We start from the raw sequence: 23,793 nt of genomic DNA on the forward strand, positions 1-23,793 counted from the left end.
ACCCTGGGAGTCAGCTTAAACACAGTGTTTATTTAAGTTTCAGCATGTGATAGTCAAATGATTAATAAAGTGTAGTGTTCATTACAACAGCTAATGGAGTGATATGAAGTCAGTTGCTTCTATATATCTTGTGTCATTATGCCAAAGTGTGATCCGTCATTCAAATGATTTGTTAGCTTATAAAAGATTGTTTTGTTTTAAATATATTATGGAGAAATAATGTGACCCATATGAATATGTCTGTTTACATCAGTAGCATCTAATATTAACATCTAATATATATATATATATATATATATATATATATATATATATATATATATATATACACACACACACACATATATATATATATATATATATATATATATATATATATATATATATATATATATATATCACACATACACACATATACACACATTATATATTATTAATAGAATGGGTATAATTTATGGAAAACTTTATTTTACTTTAAAAAGTACATGAAAGCCAAAATGACATTTTCATGATTCAGATAAAACATACCATTAAAAAAGTACTAATATTATCAAATGTATCTATTTCTCTTGTTGTCCTATAAGTATACCATTTTTACAAACATTGTTGCAAACACTTCTGCCATATAGTTCTTAATTTCTTAAGACACATGATTGTTCATAAACATACCTCAGTATGCTCACATTGAAATTAACTAATTTTCAACAAAGGATACCAAGAAAAATCTGATTCATTAACATTTCATTTTGACTTTCATGTTTCTTTAAAGGGACAGTCAACACTAAATATTGTATTATTTAGAAATATAGATAATGCCTTTACTACCCATTCTTCAGCTTTGCACAACCAACATTGTTATATTAATATACTTTATAACAGCCTCTTATCACATGCTTTTTTATTAGCTTTTCACAACAGGAGACTACTAGTTCATGTGAGCCATGTAGATAACAACATTGTGCTTTTGCCTGTCGGTTGTGGATGACACTGCACTGATTGGCTAAAATACAAGTCAATAGATAATAAATATATATCCATTTGACCAGGGGACTGTCAGAAGGGGCTTAGATACAAGGTAATCACAGAGGTTAAAAGTATATTAATATAACCATGTTGGCTGTGCAAAACTGTAATAAAGGGATTATCTTTTTTAAACAATAACAATTTTGGAGTTGACTGTCCATTTAAGCATTTTAAAATAACTTTATATAGCCACTTATATACATAAAGTTGTTTTTTTTAGGTGTACAAGGAATATTCAGTTGAAACATCTAATTTGCACAGTTATTTTGGTATCCTTTGTTGAAAAACATACCTAGGTAGGCTCAGGAACTGGGAGTTCGCAACTGATTGGTGGCTGCACATATAGGATGCACATATATACCTCTTGTCATTGACTTATCATTGTGTTCAGCTAGCTCCCAGTAGTGCATTGCTGCTTGATCTGGGGATTCTATTAAAGTATAAAATATCAGGGATAAAGGGTGGTATTGGTAGGTGTCACCATCCCTGCTTTATTCTTCTCACTTAGGCCCTGATATTTAAAGGTTCTCCAACTTGAGAGAAATTGGAGTTCAGACTTCACGGGGGCTGAACTCATTGAATATTCAAAAGAAAAAGGGCGGAACTTTCCAGCACTGCGAGATCTCTCTCATTTCTATATATGAAGGAGAGACATGCCCAGTGCAATACAGCACTGCATGAGAGTTATGTTACACTTCTGTTCTGTTCTGTTCAGAACCATGGAAAGCACTTGTTTATTGGTAGGTGAATTTACCCACCAATCAGAAAGAACAACACAGTGTGTTTACCAAAAATGGGCCGGCATCTAAACTTACATTCTTGCATTTCAAATAAAGATACCAAGAGAATGAAACAAATTTGATAATAGGAGTAAATTAGAAAGTTGCTTACAATTGCATGCTCTATCTGAATCACGATAGACAAACATTAGGTTCAGTGTCTCTTTAAGTGTAAAGTGATATAAAAAAAGTAAAGTAAAATCTGCCTTTTAAAAGGGATCTCACGGTGCTGGAGGATCATTTTAGAATATCTAACCTGAACAGAGAGGTTTTGAATATCATGGCATCAAGACCTAAGATTTAAAAGTTTGCATCGCAGGCAAGATATTCTAAGAAGTTTCTTCGGTACTGCGAGGCCCTTGAAAAAAAATTAGAAACACTAATTTTATCTTGAGAAATGTTTATGTTGCTATGTAGTGTTCTTTATGTGAAACAGAGACTCCTATATCACAATACAAGGTCTAAAAAAATCCCAAAGATTTTGTGTAATTTCTCTCCAGTGCCTTGCCATAAAAATTAGACTTCTTAGAATATCTCGCCTGAGCGTTGAGGTTTTGAATATCAGGCTCTTATTCTTTAAATATGTCTTTCTGTCCCTGGTAGATAATAGGACAATTGGAGAGAAAAAGCATTGCCTGTAAATGTATGTTTGTTGACCTGAGCATTCTTGATATCATGATAAAGATTGGTGGTGTATAGAAACACTCAGCAAGCTCCTAGAACCACCACTGGAAATCACAAATTAAAGGGGCATGAAAGTCAAAATTAAACTTTTAGCATTCAGATAGAGCATGCAGCTTTAAGAGGCTTTTCAGTTAACTTCTGTTATCAAATTTAATTTGTTCTCTTTGTATGCTTTGTTGAAAAGCATACCTAGTTAGACTCAACAATGTACTACTGTGAGCTAGCTCTTGATTGGAGGCTACACACATATTCTTCTTGTCATTGGCTTACCAGATGTGTTCAGTGCATTGGTTAAACACATAGTTATATACAAGACATAGTTTAATAATAAAATACTTTTACTGATTAGCGCACTTTTTACTTGCACTATTTGTCTCTTTAATGTAAAATAAATAATGGTACAAAGCATGGCACAGCAACCAAGTATTACAGGTTCACTGTCTGTTCAATATTAGATGACAAAAGACAAGCCACAACAATGTGTCTGTAAAACAAAAAAGGAGAAAACAGAGTGCAAAACCACTCTAAGTGTGAACCAATAAAATGATTTAATTACAGACAAAAATTACAGACAAAACTTATAAATGACACACTCACATGAAATACCCTCAAACAAATATGAGGTATGATCCAGGCGTATATCGCATAACGCGATAGTGCAGATCCAAAGTGTCCCTCTGATTATCAGTCTACAGGGAGTGCAAAATTATTAGGCAAGTAGTATTTTTGAGGATTAATTTTATTATTGAACAACAACCATGTTCTCAATGAACCCAAAAAAACTCATTAATATCAAAGCTGAATAGTTTTGGAAGTAGTTTTTAGTTTGTTTTTAGTTATAGCTATTTTAGGGGGATATCTGTGTGTGCAGGTGACTATTACTGTGCATAATTATTAGGCAACTTAACAAAAAACAAATATATACCCATTTCAATTATTTATTTTTACCAGTGAAACCAATATAACATCTCAACATTCACAAATATACATTTCTGACATTCAAAAACAAAACAAAAACAAATCAGTGACCAATATAGCCACCTTTCTTTGCAAGGACACTCAAAAGCCTGCCATCCATGGATTCTGTCAGTGTTTTGATCTGTTCACCATCAACATTGCGTGCAGCAGCAACCACAGCCTCCCAGACACTGTTCAGAGAGGTGTACTGTTTTCCCTCCTTGTAAATCTCACATTTGATGATGGACCACAGGTTCTCAATGGGGTTCAGATCAGGTGAACAAGGAGGCCATGTCATTAGATTTTCTTCTTTTATACCCTTTCTTGCCAGCCACGCTGTGGAGTACTTGGACGCGTGTGATGGAGCATTGTCCTGCATGAAAATCATGTTTTTCTTGAAGGATGCAGACTTCTTCCTGTACCACTGCTTGAAGAAGGTGTCTTCCAGAAACTGGAAGTAGGACTGGGAGTTGAGCTTGACTCCATCCTCAAACCGAAAAGGCCCCACAAGCTCATCTTTGATGATACCAGCCCAAACCAGTACTCCACCTCCACCTTGCTGGCGTCTGAGTCGGACTGGAGCTCTCTGCCCTTTACCAATCCAGCCACGGGCCCATCCATCTGGCCCATCAAGACTCACTCTCATTTCATCAGTCCATAAAACCTTAGAAAAATCAGTCTTGAGATATTTCTTGGCCCAGTCTTGACGTTTCAGCTTGTGTGTCTTGTTCAGTGGTGGTCGTCTTTCAGCCTTTCTTACCTTGGCCATGTCTCTGAGTATTGCACACCTTGTGCTTTTGGGCACTCCAGTGATGTTGCAGCTCTGAAATATGGCCAAACTGGTGGCAAATGGCATCTTGGCAGCTGCACGCTTGACTTTTCTCAGTTCATGGGCAGTTATTTTGCGCCTTGGTTTTTCCACACGCTTCTTGCGACCCTGTTGACTATTTTGAATGAAACGCTTGATTGTTCGATGATCACGCTTCAGAAGCTTTGCAATTTTAAGAGTGCTGAATCCCTCTGCAAGATATCTCACTATTTTTTACTTTTCTGAGCCTGTCAAGTCCTTTTGACCCATTTTGCCAAAGGAAAGGAAGTTGCCTAATAATTATGCACACCTGATATAGGGTGTTGATGTCATTAGACCACACCCCTTCTCATTACAGAGCTGCACATCACCTAATATGCTTAATTGGTAGTAGGCTTTCGAGCCTATACAGCTTGGAGTAAGACAACATGCATAAAGAGGATGATGTGGTCAAAATACTAATTTGCCTAATAATTCTGCACTCCCTGTATATCCTGCAGGCTGAGGCAAGTCTGCTCCGTAAGTAGGCACTGTGTAATCTGGCACCAGCAGATCAAACTAGTTCTTAGAATCCCCAACTTTCAACAGGAACCATGGACTCTATGAAGCACCCTCTAAGGGAAACTGCTTCAAAACTGATCTTGTGGTGTAATGGGCGTGGCCTAACACGTTTTGTTAGAGGGTGCTTCACAGAGTCCGTGGTTCCTGTTAAAAGTTGGCGATTCTAAGAACTTGCTTGATCTGCTGGTGCCGGATTAAACAGTGCCTACTTACGGAGCGGGCTTGCTTCAGCCTGCAGGTTATAGACTGTTAATCAGAGGGACACTTTGGATCTGCACTATTGCTTCATGCAATATACGCCTGCATCCTACCTCATTTTTGTTTGAGGGTACTTCATGTGAGTGTGTCATTCATAAGTTTTGTCTGTAATTAAATCATTTTAAATCATTTTATTGGGTCACACTTAGGGGCCAATTTATCATAGTGTGAGCGGACATGATACGATGTAGCGTATCTTGTCTGCTGCACATCGATAAATGCCGACAGCAGATCTAAACCTTTTTAAGACTCATTGACGGACTTATACACACACAGTATACCTTTTTATGGTTTGTTTTGTATATATTTGTTGTATGTTATGAATACTATACACAGCTTTTATTAATTGTATGCTATATATTAGTGGTGCCCATGTGTGTTTGTGTACAACAATGTGTCTGTTATTATTTCATGTGCTAGTAAATACGTACACTACACAGTCTAAATTAGCAGAAAGTAGATGTCTGATCTTATATTACAAATCGTTGTGGTTGACACTGTACAAGACCTTCCTGTTTGAATGTCCACATTTCAGTGTTGTTAGTAAATGCAGAAGCACCTCAATAGCTGCACTTATTTAACTGGTTTAGAAGTTGCCATTTGACACATTAAAAAAAAATTGAGTTCCCAATAGTGGAGTTTACTTATTAAGTGCAGAATGGACAGTTGGAGGAGAAGTGCTCCCTCAGTTTGGGAGTAGATCCATTGTGCTAAACTATTGATCTGGCACTGAACAAGTTAAACTCCTTTCTCAAAGGCCAAATTATAATGTGTTACTGAGAATGTAGACATGTTTTAAATGGCATCACTTAGCTTAGGCTAAATTGGAAAATCTATTATGGCTTCCTGCCATTTAACACTTACTAGTTTGAAATCTGTAATTCAAATAGTAAAACTCCTACGGAGTCATTAGTTAGGTCTATAATGGCTCCACTGTCTTCTTCAGGTTACTATAACCTTAAAGTATTTTTACCACATTTACTTCAAACATTTTAAAATATAACATTGATAATGTTAAAAGTCATAAAAATATCTGTAATATATATATTTTATACAGTCATATTAACCTGCCTCTTTTGCTCCCCTAGCAAATACTGAGCACACTGATGATGTCAAAATTAGTGGTTATGACCTCCGGCAGTTTTCAACTCTTTCTCCAACGCCAAAGAGTAATTGTCATGAAATGCCTACAAAGAATGCGTCAGAATCCTTTCAGCCAATCAAAGTGAACTCAAAACCAACGTTAGAAGAAAGCCAACTGCAGTTCAGTCCAGTGGAAAAGAAAATCAATGGTGTACATACTTTCAATGGGATAAATGGAGTCAAAAACAACACCGACACTAAATATATTGCCGCCACATCACCAACTAAGGAGCCACCACCCATTCGTTCCAAACCAAAACTGTAAGTATTTATATTATCATTTTCACACATACATCTTCTCTCTCACACACACACACACATATATATATATATATATATATATATATATATATATATATATATATACATACACACACACACACGCATGCATACACACACATGCACGTATGCATACACACGCATGCCCACATGTGCACACACACACGCACAAATGCACACACACACACATAAATACCCATAGACACACATACTAATTATAAAGTTATTATAATTATAACTAATTATATAGTTTATTTAATATAGAAGAAAGAAATTGGCTATTTCAGTTCTATGTTTTGACCATCATTTTAAACTAATGGAAAAAAAGATGATACTAAAATACATCAACTCTGGCGCTGATTATGTGACCAGAATGAATGTACATTTCTGTGCTCAACAACTCACAGTAAACACACTTTACAATTTAAGTTTGCAGATTATAGCTATTAACTTGTCAAATAAATATTGTGTTAAGAACTAAAATTCTTGCGCTTTCTGAACACCTATACTTTGTTATGTGAGGCTATATAATACCTCATTTGTTATTTTATATAAAATCAAGTCAATCAGGTCTTAATCAGGAATGAGTAAACTTTTGACTTCTTCTGATACTTCATAATATTAACTATTCTCCTGCCTTTAAAACGTGTTTGTATGTATGTGTTTGTGTATGTGTACCTATGTTTAATGTGTCTTTGTGTGTGTTTGTGTTTTTGCGTATGTGTACGTATGTTTAATGCGTCTTTGTGTGTGTTTGTGTTTGCGTATGTGTACGTATGTTTAATGTGTCTTTGTGTGTTTATGTGTGTTTGCGTATGTGTATGTATGTTTAATGTGTCTTTGTGTGTGTTTATGTGTGTTTGCGTATGTGTACGTATGTTTAATGCGTCTTTGTGTGTGTTTGTGTGTTTGCGTATGTGTACGTATGTTTAATGTGTCTTTGTGTGTGTTTGTGTGTTTGCGTATGTGTATGTATGTTTAATGTGTCTTTGTGTGTTTATGTGTGTTTGCGTATGTGTATGTATGTTTAATGTGTCTTTGTGTGTGTTTATGTGTGTTTGCGTATGTGTACGTATGTTTAATGTGTCTTTGAAGCAAATTTGATAATAGAAGTACATTGGAAACTTTTTTTAAAAAAGCCCTAAGCCCTATAAGTCTCTTTTGTCCCTACACATATTTATGAGATCATAAGATCAAAGGCTGCTGGTCATGCTATGCACATTTGTATAGTGGGTGTGGCTAAGTCTAGACCATATATATGATGACTAATTTATACCTCTAGGTCACCTGTTATTTTTATGTTACATGAGTATGCTATGCACATTTGTATAGTAGGTGTGGCTAAGTCTAGACCATATATATGATGACTAATTTATACCTCTAGGTCACCTATTATTCATATGTTACATGAGTATGCACACCATAAAACAGGTCCCTGCTTGTTATTTTACCTTTTTTATGTTTATAGTAGCACAAATTTCTTAAGGGACCTCTTTATCCTTCAGTGTATTTGTTCAAGTTGTTTAACCACAACCAATTCAGGGTAAAATTACTCATTGAGTGTGACCTCTGCTATGGATCTATTGAAATATAATGTAACAGAAAATACTTGATCAATTTTTAATAAATAATAATAAATAATACATTTATCAAAATACCCGCTAAAAGGCCAGATTACAAGTGGCGTGCTAATTAAAGCTCCGGCTCAAGTGTTATTTGTGCTAGAAGTAAGCTTTTTGCGCTTGTCGGGTTGCGCTCATATTATGAGCTGAAAGTAAACTGTTTTCACTCCTGCACTAACTCGACGAGCGCAAAAAGCTGAAGTTAGAATATTGCGTGCACATTTATGTATTTCCCCATAGAAGTCAATGGAGAATTCCCCTATCGCATATTCTCATGTGCGCTTACCCGACATGAAAATATGAATATTTTACATTCCAGTGTTCTTCACACAGAAGAATATGTTCTATTTATTTAATATTTCTATATATATATGGTGGTTGTTTGGCACAATATATATCTATACCTATATATATATATATATATATATATATATATATATATACAGGGAGTGCAGAATTATTAGGCAAGTTGTATTTTTGAGGATTAATTTTATTATTGAACAACAACCATGTTCTCAATGAACCCAAAAAACTCATTAATATCAAAGCTGAATAGTTTTGGAAGTAGTTTTTAGTTTGTTTTTAGTTATAGCTATTTTAGGGGGGATATCTGTGTGTGCAGGTGACTATTACTGTGCATAATTATTAGGCAACTTAACAAAAAACAAATATATACCCATTTCAATTATTTATTTTTACCAGTGAAACCAATATAACATCTCAACATTCACAAATATACATTTCTGACATTCAAAAACAAAACAAAAACAAATCAGTGACCAATATAGCCACCTTTCTTTGCAAGGACACTCAAAAGCCTGCCATCCATGGATTCTGTCAGTGTTTTGATCTGTTCACCATCAACATTGCGTGCAGCAGCAATCACAGCCTCCCAGACACTGTTCAGAGAGGTGTACTGTTTTCCCTCCTTGTAAATCTCACATTTGATGATGGACCACAGGTTCTCAATGGGGTTCAGATCAGGTGAACAAGGAGGCCATGTCATTAGATTTTCTTCTTTTATACCCTTTCTTGCCAGCCACGCTGTGGAGTACTTGGACGCGTGTGATGGAGCATTGTCCTGCATGAAAATCATGTTTTTCTTGAAGGATGCAGACTTCTTCCTGTACCACTGCTTGAAGAAGGTGTCTTCCAGAAACTGGCAGTAGGACTGGGAGTTGAGCTTGACTCCATCCTCAACCCGAAAAGGCCCCACAAGCTCATCTTTGATGATACCAGCCCAAACCAGTACTCAACCTCCACCTTGCTGGCGTCTGAGTCGGACTGGAGCTCTCTGCCCTTTACCAATCCAGCCACGGGCCCATCCATCTGGCCCATCAAGACTCACTCTCATTTCATCAGTCCATAAAACCTTAGAAAAATCAGTCTTGAGATATTTCTTGGCCCAGTCTTGACATTTCAGCTTGTGTGTCTTGTTCAGTGGTGGTCGTCTTTCAGCCTTTCTTACCTTGGCCATGTCTCTGAGTATTGCACACCTTGTTCTTTTGGGCACTCCAGTGATGTTGCAGCTCTGAAATATGGCCAAACTGGTGGCAAGTGGCATCTTGGCAGCTGCACGCTTGACTTTTCTCAGTTCATGGGCAGTTATTTTGCGCCTTGGTTTATCCACACGCTTCTTGCGACCCTGTTGACTATTTTGAATGAAACGCTTGATTGTTCGATGATCACGCTTCAGAAGCTTTGCAATTTTAAGAGTGCTGCATCCCTCTGCAAGATATCTCACTATTTTTTACTTTTCTGAGCCTGTCAAGTCCTTCTTTTGACCCATTTTGCCAAAGGAAAGGAAGTTGCCTAATAATTATGCACACCTGATATAAGGTGTTGATGTCATTAGACCACACCCCTTCTCATTACAGAGATGCACATCACCTAATATGCTTAATTGGTAGTAGGCTTTCGAGCCTATACAGCTTGGAGTAAGACAACATGCATAAAGAGGATGATGTGGTCAAAATACTCATTTGCCTAATAATTCTGCACTCCCTGTATATATATATATATATATATATATATATATATATATATATATATATATATATATATATATATATATATATATATAGAGCAAAGAACAAAATGAAGCACTCACTGGACTTTTGACATCAAAGTGATAAATTTATTTAGTGACGTTTTGGGACCTCTAACGTCCCTTCTTCTGACAATCAAAGTATGCAATTGAACAAACTTATAAAGGCCTTCAGGCCCCTTCCCCAAACAAGTCTCCAATCACAGGAGATCGTGTGCAAACAGTAAGGGGCTAAACCATTATGGTAGCCCAAAACAGCAATCAAATACTGACTCAAAGTTTGAGAGACTCCCTGATGAAGACTGATTTAACACCAATGACTGATAAACAGCTATGGTTGAGGAAGAAAAATGGGTGTTTCAAGTGTATAAGCTGCGTTACATGCAACAGCATGCATATAGGGAACACATTCCAACATCCAGAAAAAAAGAAGAAGTATAGGATCAATTTCTTCCTCAGATGCACTACACCTTATATCATATATCTTCTCAACTGCCCATGTGGGATGTTCTATATTGGAAAGACCATTGACGATGCCAGGACCAGGATGGCGAACCACCGGTCGAGTATAAGAACTGCTTTAAAAAGTGGGAAATCTGACCAACACTTCTTAGAGGAGCGACACACAGTGACGGACTTAAGATTCCGGTTAATTGACCATGTGCCGGCCCTGAGAAGAGGGGGTAATAGAGCAAGGATATTGTTGCAGAAGGAGGCCCGATGGATTCATGAGCTGGGAACTCTGGCACCCAGAGTCCTTAATGTACACTCAGGTTGGCAAGCGTTCCTTGGATGAATGACCGGATGGTTGAAGGGTGTCATCTGGAGTCCACGATCAGATCTATTTATATATGAGAGTACACGATTCTATTATGAATTGTATTATAACCTTACTAGCTTATCTGTTTCCATCGCTTACTATTGTTATTTAGATATTGACTTAGCCTATAAATAGCGTGTCCTCTCCTATGTTATGACACTGTTGGTTCTATACCCTGTGGGAACCAGTGTTTAGTTTTGCATGGATAGGAATATTTGTTTTAATCTCTATTGTTATATCTGTGTTTTTTAATAGGTTCTATTTGTTTTATATATACACTGTGCATTTTTGACACTCGATTTATACACACATATTAGAGTTGATCCTACGGCTCCATTCCCGCGCTTATATATGACCGTTTTTTGTCTTTTTGGTTCTGTTGTATTTGGTGTTTGTTTTGGGACTGGGGTTGTCCTCTGTGGGGGATCTGTAGGGGGTCTGCAGTACCCCTGTTTTTTCTATACGATTTTGTCTATACGATTTTGTCTATAGTATTTTTTCTATATTGTATTTTCTTTATTGATCTCTTTATTGATTTTTCTATTTTTGATTTGTCTATATTGGTTGTTTCTACTTGGGGGTTGAGGAAGATTTCCTCCTGCCCTTTAGGTTGTTTGTTTATAGAGTATGGCTATTGTACTTTTGCTTAGTGCTATGTTTTTTGTTTTGTTTTTGGTTCATGAGTATGCTTCAGCTTTATTTGAACTGGGGGTCTATCAACCCTTATGAACACATGGTGTTGTCTATTCGATCTGTGATGTCATTGATTTAGCATGCAGTTGGAGGTTTTGGCCAGGAAGGTGGTGGTGAGTCCCTCACTCTTGATGTGGACTGGGGGCACTGTCAACCACTGGAGCACCTCTGGCGCGCTTAGGTACATCTCTTTATTGGCAGGGATTCCCTATTTGTGGGCCTTCCTGTAGATTTAACAGTGTGTATGGCACGTATGGTCACATTGCCTTATCCCGGGATCCCTGTACATATTTAAGGTTGCTGTCATGATGTTGACGGTCCCATCCTATAGGACAGGGAGGGTGTCACCGCTGTCCCTATGGGGTTGTGTGGGAGGAGGTTGAAGCACAGATGTGGTTTTGAGCCAAATGATCCTGTAGTTATTTATATAGTGCTGTTGTGGGGGTACATGACATTCTAACAGGGGCATGGCTGCTATGCGTTGTGCTATGAGGGGGTTAGCAGGGCTTCTATGAGTAATAGATATGGTGGATGCTTTGCGCAATGATGTGTGCTTGTGCACTATTCGCGGTCCCTTTGTGAGTGCAGCTGGCCGATGCATTAGTTTGGGGCTTGGATTTTGGTTATGCAGTGCGGGGGCGCGTGTGTTGTTCACCCGCAATCCCCATATATGCCAGGGTTCCGTGTTTGACAGCTGCAATAGTAACATCGATGATCGATGGCCACTATTGAGGTGAGTTTGTTTGTTTATTTTTCTGACCTGTGGGATAGGAGGTGCGCCCTTGTGGCACCTATCATGTTTAGTGGGAGGGTACTGCATTGTTGTGGGCAGTAACGATGAACAAGTGCTTCACTCGGCCTCCGGTAAGGGTGATTTGGTCCCTGAGCAGATCGTGACTGCTAATAACTAGTATTTCCGATGTCTTACTTTGGAGATGGAGTGCCCACTATTGTGGGCCCTGATTGTGACCAGTCTAATGGGGTTTGTGTTTATTCGGCGAGTTGCGGGGGATAGTGAACATGAAGGGGAGTGTTCTCCCGATATGTTTGAGCTTGTAGCCCTGACAACGCCTGACACCTACACACACATGAGTTGGGCGTTGTTGTATGTTATCCAATAGAACGGCCTAGGATGTGGACTGTTTCATTGATGGATGAACCTGGGATATGTATAGGCTTGGGACGTAGGAACTGCTGTGGGATCACTATATATATTTATGACTTTGAATTGACACGATTCACATTGATCACAGCACAGGAGGCTATTTGTAATGTTAAGCAGGCGAACCCCTTACAGGTTAGGGAATATGATCGCACTTGCAGACTTAATGTTAAATAGAATTGTATCACCAGTGTTCACAGGCTATTATCAGCATAGACTGTTTGTAATAGGTGAAGTAGAGTTAATCTTATTTAACACTAGAAGGTAGAATATAAGTCTCCTTCTAAGTATGTAAGCAAAACAATGAAAAAAGGAACACCAGTATCTAACTTCAGTCAAGTGGATTGGAATGTGGAAGTCAGTTAATATTAGATAAGATGCATAATTCACAGTATAGCATCCCGGAGTGCTTTTGTCAGAATCAGTACAAAAATGCTGCCTCAGAGTTATTCTGATAAGACACAGACGATTCAGCTATCACACAGTGGTTGCAGAGAGGAGACTCTATCCTTACCGCAAGTATTCAGGGGACCTGTCACTCAGAAGGAGCAGCTGGGAATCTGTGACCGCTATAGAGCGGAGTTGCGTGCAGGAGAGGGAGGAACAGAGGAACTGATTGACAGCGGCTTGCGCTGTGGATTTCCGAGGTTCCGATGAAGTGGGCGGAACAGAGGATGTGATTGACAGCGGCTTGCTGCCTGAGGCTCCGGTGCCGTTTAAACGGCTGCAGAGGGTGTTTAGCGTGTATCAGCAAGTCCGTGTAAGTGATCTTGATGTGAGACAACAGAGTTCAATTGACTGATATAGTAGAGGCTCAAAGCAAGATGTGTATTTAGGTTTAGGGAGAGCTGTGGTTAGCTCTTAATGACAGGAAAAGTAGCTTGATGGAAACAAGGTTTAAATCCTTTAGTGAAAAGCAACTTATTCCGGTATTGTAATCCACTGTTTAGAATGATGAAAAACAGAGTTAGAAAAAGGTGTTATTTGTAATCCAAAGATAGGCTTAAAGGTAATCACAGAAGCGAGGTTGCAGTGTTGCTGCTAGCTGCATTCAAGTTTAATTACTAAGCACCTGTTTGCAGTCAGGTGACAACTTAAGAACAGGTAGGAAGTTCAGTAACATGGAGAGAAAGAAAAGCTGGTCTGGAATCCTTACACTATTTATACATTTATTCACTAATAGCTGTATATTTCTTCACAGGTTTGAGTCAGTATTTGATTGCTGTTTTGGGTTACCATAATGGTTTAGCCCCTTACTGTTTGCACACAATCTCCTGTGATTGGAGACTTGTTTGGGGGAGGGGCCTGAAGGCCTTTATAAGTTTGTTCAATTGCACACTTTGATTGTCAGAAGAAGGGACGTTAGAGGTTGCGAAACGTCACTAAATAAATGTATCACTTTGATGTCAAAAGTCCAGTGAGTGCTTCATTTTGTTCTTTGCTGCATACTCCTCAAGAGCACCCTGGCAGCTGCAGGATGGTGGTGAGAGTGCATATACCTTTGAACTTTTGCTCATATATATTTTTATTATATAGGAACATCTATTTATAAATACTTATAACATATTCTGCTATGTGCAGAACATTGGAATGTGAGATATTTACAGTAAATGCATAGTTAAACCTTTTATTAAACATGAATGTTGCATAAATATGCTTTAACATGTTTTCATCTGATTGACTGCAAAGGACTCCAATGCACTTCTATATATGTCTATATATGTGTGCATATGTATTTATGTGTTTATATGTGTATATATGTAAATACATATATACACATATTAATACATGTGTGTGTATATATATACCGTTAAACATGTATATGTATGTCTCTCTATGTTAAAGCACCTTGCCTGCCTTTTTTTCCATTTGAGATCTCATATCTTTGAGCCTTTGGGGCCTATTTATTAATGTGCGAGCGGACATGATACGATGTAGCGTATCATGTCTGCCGCACATCGATAAATGCCGACAGCTGTGTGAACTGATGGTGCAATGCCGCCCCCTGCAGATTCGGCCGCTAGCAGGGGGTGTCAATCAACCCGATCGTATTCGATCGGGTTGAGTTCTGTCCGCGGCCTCAGAGCAGGCGGACAAGTTATTGTATGCAATATTGTTTTTAATCCTGTTTTTAGATAACGTTAATAGGAGTGTAACTATACTTTGTAATGTATTTTTGATGTGTTTTGTGCAAGTTTTTAGTTTCGCAAAACAGTTAACCAGAGATCTGAAGTTGCGGTAATCATTGTAGCGTAAATTGCAATTGCGATAAAGTTTACTATTAACATGTAATATCAAACGTTTGCGCGCCACTCCTAGTCTGGCCCATAGTGTATTAAATTGTTTACACATACTTATTTACCTTGATTGTGTAATTTTAAATAGCTTTTTTTTTGTCTAATGTATCCCCACCTATACTGAAATTTTTAACAAGAAAGTACTGGTTATATATAAACTATGTAAACGAGAAGTTGCAGAAGAAATCACATTCCCAATGGGGTGGGAACGTTTGGTACTAAAATGTTAATTTTCAGTGTTTTGGTCCCTCTCTGAGAATTGCTCTTTGGGTTTACAATGAGATATAAGAGAATGGGGATTTATGTATATACTGAGAGACTAGATACCAATTGTGCTCTCCCTTCAAGTTCAGCCAATTTGGTTGGGTTGTGGATTCAATCAGCTATGTCATATACAAAAATCAACCCAGAGTACAAATTTCCCATACATTTTATACTCTGCAGCCGGTATATAAGATTATTGGAAACACATTAAAGGGAAAACTATTTTACATTGCACTGTCTCTTAAAAAGCTAAGCAGAGATCACAAAAGATCTGTGTGACTAGTTTTGGGCATTTTGTATAAACATTGCACTCATATAACAGTTCTTGCTGAAGTCACGTTTTAGAACTAATGTGATCATTAGACTATGTTCAAACTTATTCAAACACTGTATATAAGACATATGTGGTCATTTTAGCTATCTAAAAATATTTGAGGCTGCTCCTAGGGTCAGGGCCAGCTCAAGATATTGTGCTGCCTGGGTTCAAGAATGAATGATGCCCCCCTCAGTAGTTACATTACTATTATGCATAACAACCTACTATTCTGGCCGCTGACCTTACTAAGCCTGCCTACCTGCATGCAACCAATGCTAATGTGCAATTGCGGAATAAGTGGGAAGGTAGTTAGGGAAGAAATACACATGTTGCACCTGATCTGTTCTGTGTCTTTGTATATGATGAGTTTATGCTGCTGGGAGCCTGCAAATCCCCCCACAGAAACAGAGGAAAGGAGTGGTCTGGGTCTGTCAGTGACTGCACATTAGCTAGCTTGCAGTATTCTGTAACATTCAGCTGCGTTATTTGCTTTTTATTCTGTGTTTTTTGTGTTTGTTACTGTGGGGTAAGTTACCTTCCCAATAGTACAGTCTTGTTAACTTAGCTGAACAGTATCTGTTACATCCTCTGCTGAATAACAACTGCAATACCATATGGCATAAAGGAGAGTGTTAGACAAAGAAATACACACATTCTAGTGCTTCTTAAACATTATTCCAGACTCCTCTCCATTTTTTCTACTTATTGGTTTGTATGTCTTGTGAGTGCAGACAAAACAGCTTTAAGGATCCAGTAAAACATCCCAATTTAAATATGACATAATTTCCCATTATCGAAACATGTTTCAAATCAATGTGTTACTGAACTTGACTGGAATATGTGAAACATATTTCTTTCACTTAAAATATGAAGATGCCAGACTTAGTTGTCTGAGAATGATGTGTGAGGTCATTAAAAAAAAAAACACTGCTTTCTCTGATTCTTGTATTCAAGGTTATGTCTCATGCATCGCTAGACCAATTTAATTTACCCTTTACAGTTTCATTTTCTTCGCAACTTTAACCCCTTAAGGACATTGCTTCAGTTTGCTTAATGGTTCCATAATGGAATAATTCTGTTGTTGGTCATTAAGGGGTTAAAGGGATATTAATGGTTCCATAATGGAATAATTCTGTTGTTGGTCATTAAGGGGTTAAAGGGATATTCTGCTGTAACATTTTCACCTCTTCAATGTTTTCCCATTGATCCATTTTACCAGCTGGCGTGTATTAAATAGTTATTTTAACATTAAATTTTATTTAATTTGAAATAGCTGCTTTTGCTTATTTGCCCATAGAAGGGAGCTGTAAACAAGAGATGGCGAGCAGAAATCAACCTCCCAGTGTGTGGTGGTAAAGAGAGACCAGCCCATTTGAAAGGGTGTTAATGTGGCTGCTTTAAAGGGATATTAAACTGCTGAGTACAGCAGCAGGGTAATTGCACACCATGCTATTGTTTTTCCTCTTGGAGATCTCTTTAAAGCCGTTCACTTATTTGAACCCATTACAGGTGTCCAGTTGGTGACGCTTTGCCACTTCATACTAGACACTGCCATCTTGGAGTATTACTGCACACTGTGACAGAAGCAGCACTCATTTACAGATCAGTGATGTTGTAAACCAGCAGTTACACAATAGAGAGAGGCGTGTTTACATGTTTGCAGTTTTTTACACAGTTTAAAAGCTACATAACATTTATAAAAAGCCATCAGAAACAATATAGAGCAATGCAGCCTCTAAAAACAAATGTACAAAAAGAGTGCAGTAGATTCTTCACACCTTCTTCTTTTTTTACTGTTTAGCCACTTAAATTTCACCCACTAACCTGGTTTAATGAAAATCCTTAGTGAATTTGGAGTGGTCAACTAGAGTCAAATGCATCTCACCTTCCATCTTCCAAGCTTCTAAACTTAGTGAATTGAGGCCTTAAAGGGACACTCAGGTTTTATTAAATTTCCATGATTCAGATACAGCATGTAATTTTAAACAACTTTCCAATTTACTGCCATTAAAAAAATTTGCACAGTCTTTTAAATTTACACTTTTTTTGAGTTACCAGCTCCTACTGAGCATGTGCAAGAACTCTATAGACTATACGTATATGCATTTGTGATTGGCTGATTGCTATCACATGGTACAGGGGGAGTGGAAATATATATAACTTTGAAATGTGTTAGAAAATAATCTACTACTCATTTGAAATTCAGAGTAAATGCTATTGTATTGTCTTGTTATCTTGCATTTGTTGATTATGCAAATCTGCTGTGTTTACTGGTCCTTTAAACTCAAGTTTAATGCTTTGGCTATTATCAATATTTCTCGAGAACAGTATTTGTTAATTCAATGTGCCTCATTGTGTTTTATTTATTTACTTTGAGTCACGACTCGTATTATAATGAGCCCTAAGAATGACAGTGTAAGGGGAATTCAGGTTACGATGACATGAAATAAAAAGACCGGCCAGGAAATCTTGTAAAATGTTTGCTCTCAGCACTTTGAGCAGAATTATTTTTATAGGGAAGTCAATGTTATCATCATTGCAGGTAATCAACTATCAATGATTAATTGTGTAGCGGCTAGCATAAGGAAGCTTTGTTTTTTGATGGGAGATTGCCTTAAATCGTTTATAAAAATGAAGCCAAGTTTCCATTTCCCTTGATTTTTTTTGATTTTTTTATGTGAGTTGATGTCATCTGAAAACAAATCAAAACTGCATTTTTAAACACATCTGACTTAAGATTATACGTGTGGGAGTAAAGACTGTGTAACGTTGATTTCCAATTCCTTTTTAATGCTCTTTACACTGCATCATAATTATCTAGAGAAAAACGCAATTTCAAAATGCAAATTCTCTTATTAAAACAATAGTCATTTCAAGGCTTGACCAAAATCTAAGAGCCAATCCAAAAATGTAGGAGGTATAGATTTTTAGCTGACCATATAGGTGTATTCAAAAGATGAGGCTTTACAAATACAACAACATGGGTGCTATGTCTCAGCTTTTTAAACTCCTTCCTTCACCCTCCTATCAATTCCTGAAGTGAGTTTGTGTCACAGCAAGTGATGCCACCATGCAAAGAACAGGTTCTACTTCAAAGTTAAATCTATCCACATGTTTTGGCTAATCAATCTAAGTAATATTTTTTTTAACAAAATGCTCAACCAATGTACTTTCAAATTAGGGATTGCTAGTCACCCTTGGATACACGTGATCAGTATGGAGAACATCCAGTTTCTTTACACTCAAACAGGACAACCACACAAACAACTATATGAACCCATATACACCAATGAGAAAAGTACTTGATGGACTTAAATGGTGTTTAATTTGCAAAAAAACTGCAAAATGTTTGTTAAAGGGACAGTAAACACCTTGATATTTCTATATAAAATATTCACTTATATGTAATCAACTTTTGTAATCAAATTTTCATTATTTATTCTGCCCCTTTTACATTTAATTTTGCTCATTCTAAGAACTTGAACTACACCCTGCTGCATTATCAAGGCTAACCCTGACACATATATTTATATAATTGGCTTTAACTGATAACAACTGCAAACAATGTACTTTATACTAACATTATGACCTGACCTAGTCTTGTTGTCTGCAGATTAAAGCCCCAATTGGCTCCTTGAAATAAGGCAAATGGTTGGAGTTTGGCTATTTAAAAACAATCTCTGTAAAAAGGATGCTAATTTATTTTAAAAATGTTTAGAATGATATGTTATTCTATAGCAACACAACAGAAATGCCTTGTAATTACTCTAGGCTTATTTATGGCCTGTAGGACATGATCTGACATTGCAGATCATGTCCGACAGACCTCGCTCAATGCAGGAGAGCAATACACTCTCCGCATTCAGCATTGCACCAGCAGCTCTTGTAAACTGCTGGTGCAACTCCGCCCCCTGCAGATTTGCGGCAAATGGGCCGCTAGCATGGGGGTGTCAATCAAATTATGGTGATGTCTGTCCGTCTCCTCAGACGGACAGACATCACCATCACCATAGATATGCCTCACAGTGTTTACTCATCTCTGCTAATGGATTGGAATACACCTATTTGACTATCTGAACTACTTCACATGTAATGCCACATTCAGACTCACTTTCATTTCCTCCTTATATTTTCCTGTGAAGTAAATGTTTTATAAATTATATCACTTCTACTTAGGGTGACCATATTGCCGCTTTAAAAAGAGACAAATGAAAAATACATATGTCAGGGTTCTTATACAAAACATTTATTTAAACAGCCCTGAAAACCGCCCTGTATTTTTCATGTGACCCTTTTTAAAGCGGCAATATGGTCACCCTACTTCTACTTAGTAAATATGGCCTGTAATGTATAAAACGTCTGATGGTTTCTCTGTGCAGAGAATACAGTAAGGTAGCATAGATTTTTTGTTCTGTCTGTTATAGAAACAGATGTGTTTCATTGCTTCTTCAGCAATATAACATTTACAGAAGCTATTTTATTACATACTGTTAATAACCGGTAACTTAATAAGCATATTGCTTTGAAAATGTTTAAATATTAATGCACATTTCCCTTTACAAACCATTATCTTGCATATTCCACTGAAAATAAAGTTTAATCACTCTGTTTTAGAACACAGACATTACTCAGTCTTGATGATAAATCATATTGTGTATTTGGACACCGTAGAAGCAAGTGTCCAAGTTTTAGTTCTAACCACATAACTGAGAGCCCAGGCAGAATGGCTGCCAATTGAACTCAACAAACAACCAAATTTGAATGTTAGAGATATATCATTGCAGACTTGGCTTATTGTTATACAACGACAAATCATGATTCTTTAAAAAAAAAAAAATAATAATAATAATAATATGTGCTTATGTTTAGCAGTGGTAAGGAAATCAAGACTTTACTGCAATATCATATTTCTGATATTGTGAACAGAATGTCCCTAAATTGGAATCTGTTATTCTTAGATTTACTTGTCTTCATACAGCTAACACTATGTGGTCTAATCACGAAAAGGCAGCCTTCCAACTGACTTTTTTTTTTAAACAAGGCTGGAAACAATTGACAGAAGTTGTTCAAAATTTAGACAATGTCCCCATGCCTAAAAATTAAATTGACTTGTCAAAACTCTAATCTGATTGACTGCAAAACTGATTCTTGTTTTTTACTGACATTGCACTGACTTGGTACAATGCAAAGGCAGATAAAATTACTTAAAACATTTTAACTGACTTTTTACATTATATTTTAAAAAACTTAACTAAAAATAATTGCCTGGGGAAGTGTGTTTATTTTTAAAACTAAAGTCAATATAAATGTATTTCAATTAGGAGTATAAGTTAATAAAAAAAAATAAACAAAAGTGTGTGTTTGCATTTTGATAATTTTGTGTGTGTGTGTATATATATATATATATATATATATATATATATATATATATATATATATATATATATATATATATATACAGGGGCGAGACTACCATTAGTGCAGCAGGTGCAGTGGCACCAGGGACCAAGTGCTACAGTGGGCATATTACAGCCTGTCTATACAATAGGAGTGTGCAGAATGTATACAAATCCTAATGCATGGGAGCCTTTTATAAGTGCAGTTTAAATGTCTATTTATCTGTCTATCCTCAAAATCATTATACAGAACAGAATGGATATTAGTTCTATTACTACTTATTTACCTTTGGGGTGCACAAAAAACTTTGCATCAGGGCCCTCTGTTTATTAGATCTGATACTCTATGTGTGTGTGTGTATATATATATATATATATATATATATATATATATATATATATATATATATATATATATATATATATATATATATATATATATATATATATGTATATATATATATATAGTTTTGGGATCCAAGCACTCACTGTAAGTGTGTATTGCCTGGGTGCACTCTATGGTAGATACTGTAGGTAGAAACTTCAAAGAAAGAAGAGGCACTCACAGGTCTTAGTTAACACAAAATGTTATTAGTAGTTCATCAATTCAGTCAGTCAATGTTTCGGTCCTCACGGGGACCTTTGTCAAGACTGTTTCTCAATATGAGAGTGTATGCTATGTTCACAGCTGAAGCCGCAATAATACCCTATGAGTATGAATGTTCTTGATATATTATTTGAAGGGTCTGCACCATAGGCCTTTAGGTGGCTACATGTAAAGGGTATTCTTTATAGTATTACTTATACTTATTCACCCCTTTTTGTGTCCAATATAGCTTTTACATAGGATTTGCTTCCCACTTTGTTTTATGCTTGAAAAAAAATAATATATATATATATATATATATATATATATATATATATATATATATATACGTTGCTTTATTTAACATCTGATGGGTCTATTTCACAAACATGTACACCTGTGACTTGCAATAGTTAGGTTTGTAAATTCGAATTATAGCAAGTTCACAAAGGGTTAATTCTATTTAGAAGTTCAATAACATAACATAATAACAATAAGCCGGAAGCACTGTAAAAAAGCACTGTCATGAACTTGCTTGGAGTTTGTGTACATGAAGGAGCATTTACTATAAAGACAAAGTCACAAAGAGCACCTTCTCTGCAGACACAATATTGCAATGTTTCACGTTTTATAGTTTCAGTACTATTAAAATCCAGTATAAGAAGATGGCATGAGTCCTTCTAATACAAACCCGTAGACTACTTCTTAATTTCATGTGTAGATCATGACAAACTGGAAAAGGGTGCTTTTAAAATAAATTCATGTAAATATTGCAGAAAAACAACACTATTAAAATGTTAAAAGTAAAAATATAGTGATTGAGCAAACATGCCCGTATCTACATTCAAATGGAATTCACATGGTTTAGCAGTGGTGAGGATGGATTTGAATTGCAATAGGCTAATGTCACACGTTTCCCTAACACACTGAACAAAGGGGTTATTTCCAAAGTATGTTACTGTAACCTTAAGAGGTGTAAAAGGACTATTATAGATGTCATTTTCTAGTGACTTCCCAGTTTCTATCCTGAAAAAGGCCTTTTCTGGAACTTTTCTAATAAAAAGATGCTCATAGCTGTGGGCTTTTAATTTGGATCTGTTTTATTTATTTATAAAATATTTTACCAGGAAGGATACATTGAGATTTCTCTCATTTTCAAGTATGTCCTGGGTACACAAAACATTGCATTGATACAATGGGTACAATAAAATACAAAAACAATAATAATAATACACAATATATGCACAAACATTTAACATAGAACATGTAGGAAATATATAATCAACCATGACAGGTGCATTCTGTTTTCAGATATGCAGAGAGGGATCTCTTAAAGGATATTAGGTATGGGGAAGGTTTGAAAGTGTGCGGGAGGTCGTTCCATAATTTTGGTGCTCTGTAGGAAAAGGAGGATCGAGCTGCTTTCTTTTTGTATTGAGGCAAGCTAAATAATGTGCTGGTACTGGATCGGAGGTTATAGGAGGTGGGAATAGCCGGGGAGAGCATTCTGCTCAAGTAGGGTGGGAGCTTCCCAAAAAAAGCTTTTAAACACAAGGCAGGAAAGATGGAGGGTGCGTCTGGATTCCGGCGACAGCCAGTTTAGTTCTTTTAGCATGTCACAATGGTGGGTCCTGTAGTTACATTGTAGCACAAAGCGGCAGAATGAGTTATACAATGTATTAAGTTTATTAAGGTTAGTTTGCGGTGCAGGTGCATATACTACATCCCCATAATCCACGATTGGCATCAGCATTTGCTGTACAATCTCTTCCTTTACAGTAGGGCTGAGGCAGGATTTGTTTCTGTACAGGGCACCTATTTTTGGATAAAGTTTAGATGCCAGTTTATCTATATGGAGGCCAAAAGATAGATTGGGGTCTAACAACATACCCAAGTATTTAAAAGAATGGACTGCGGTCAGTGTGCAATTTGATTTTGTTTTGATGCACAGATGGGAATTTTGTAGTTTGTGTAGTTTAGGTCTCGTTCCAAAGATCATTGTGACAGTTTTGTCAGTGTTTTGGAAGAGTTTGTTTTTTGAGATCCATTTTTCTACCTCTGTGAACTGGTCTTGGAGCACTGCTTTAAGCTGCGGCAG

At 36.7% G+C, this 23,793-nt stretch overlaps 1 protein-coding gene across 3 annotated transcripts in view; it reads left to right on the forward strand.

The window, feature by feature from the left end:
• The window catches only part of PALLD (palladin, cytoskeletal associated protein), a 641,289-nt gene that overhangs the window by 384,824 nt on the left and 232,672 nt on the right, over window positions 1-23,793 (forward strand). For all 3 annotated transcript variants that reach the window (XM_053703808.1, XM_053703809.1, XM_053703810.1), the window contains one exon: window positions 6,159-6,474. In XM_053703808.1, coding sequence (XP_053559783.1) covers window positions 6,159-6,474 — 316 coding nt within the window. The remainder of the gene's footprint in view (window positions 1-6,158; window positions 6,475-23,793) is intronic.

Source organism: Bombina bombina, chromosome 2 (genome assembly GCF_027579735.1).
Source record: "Bombina bombina isolate aBomBom1 chromosome 2, aBomBom1.pri, whole genome shotgun sequence".
Taxonomy (NCBI): domain Eukaryota; kingdom Metazoa; phylum Chordata; class Amphibia; order Anura; family Bombinatoridae; genus Bombina; species Bombina bombina.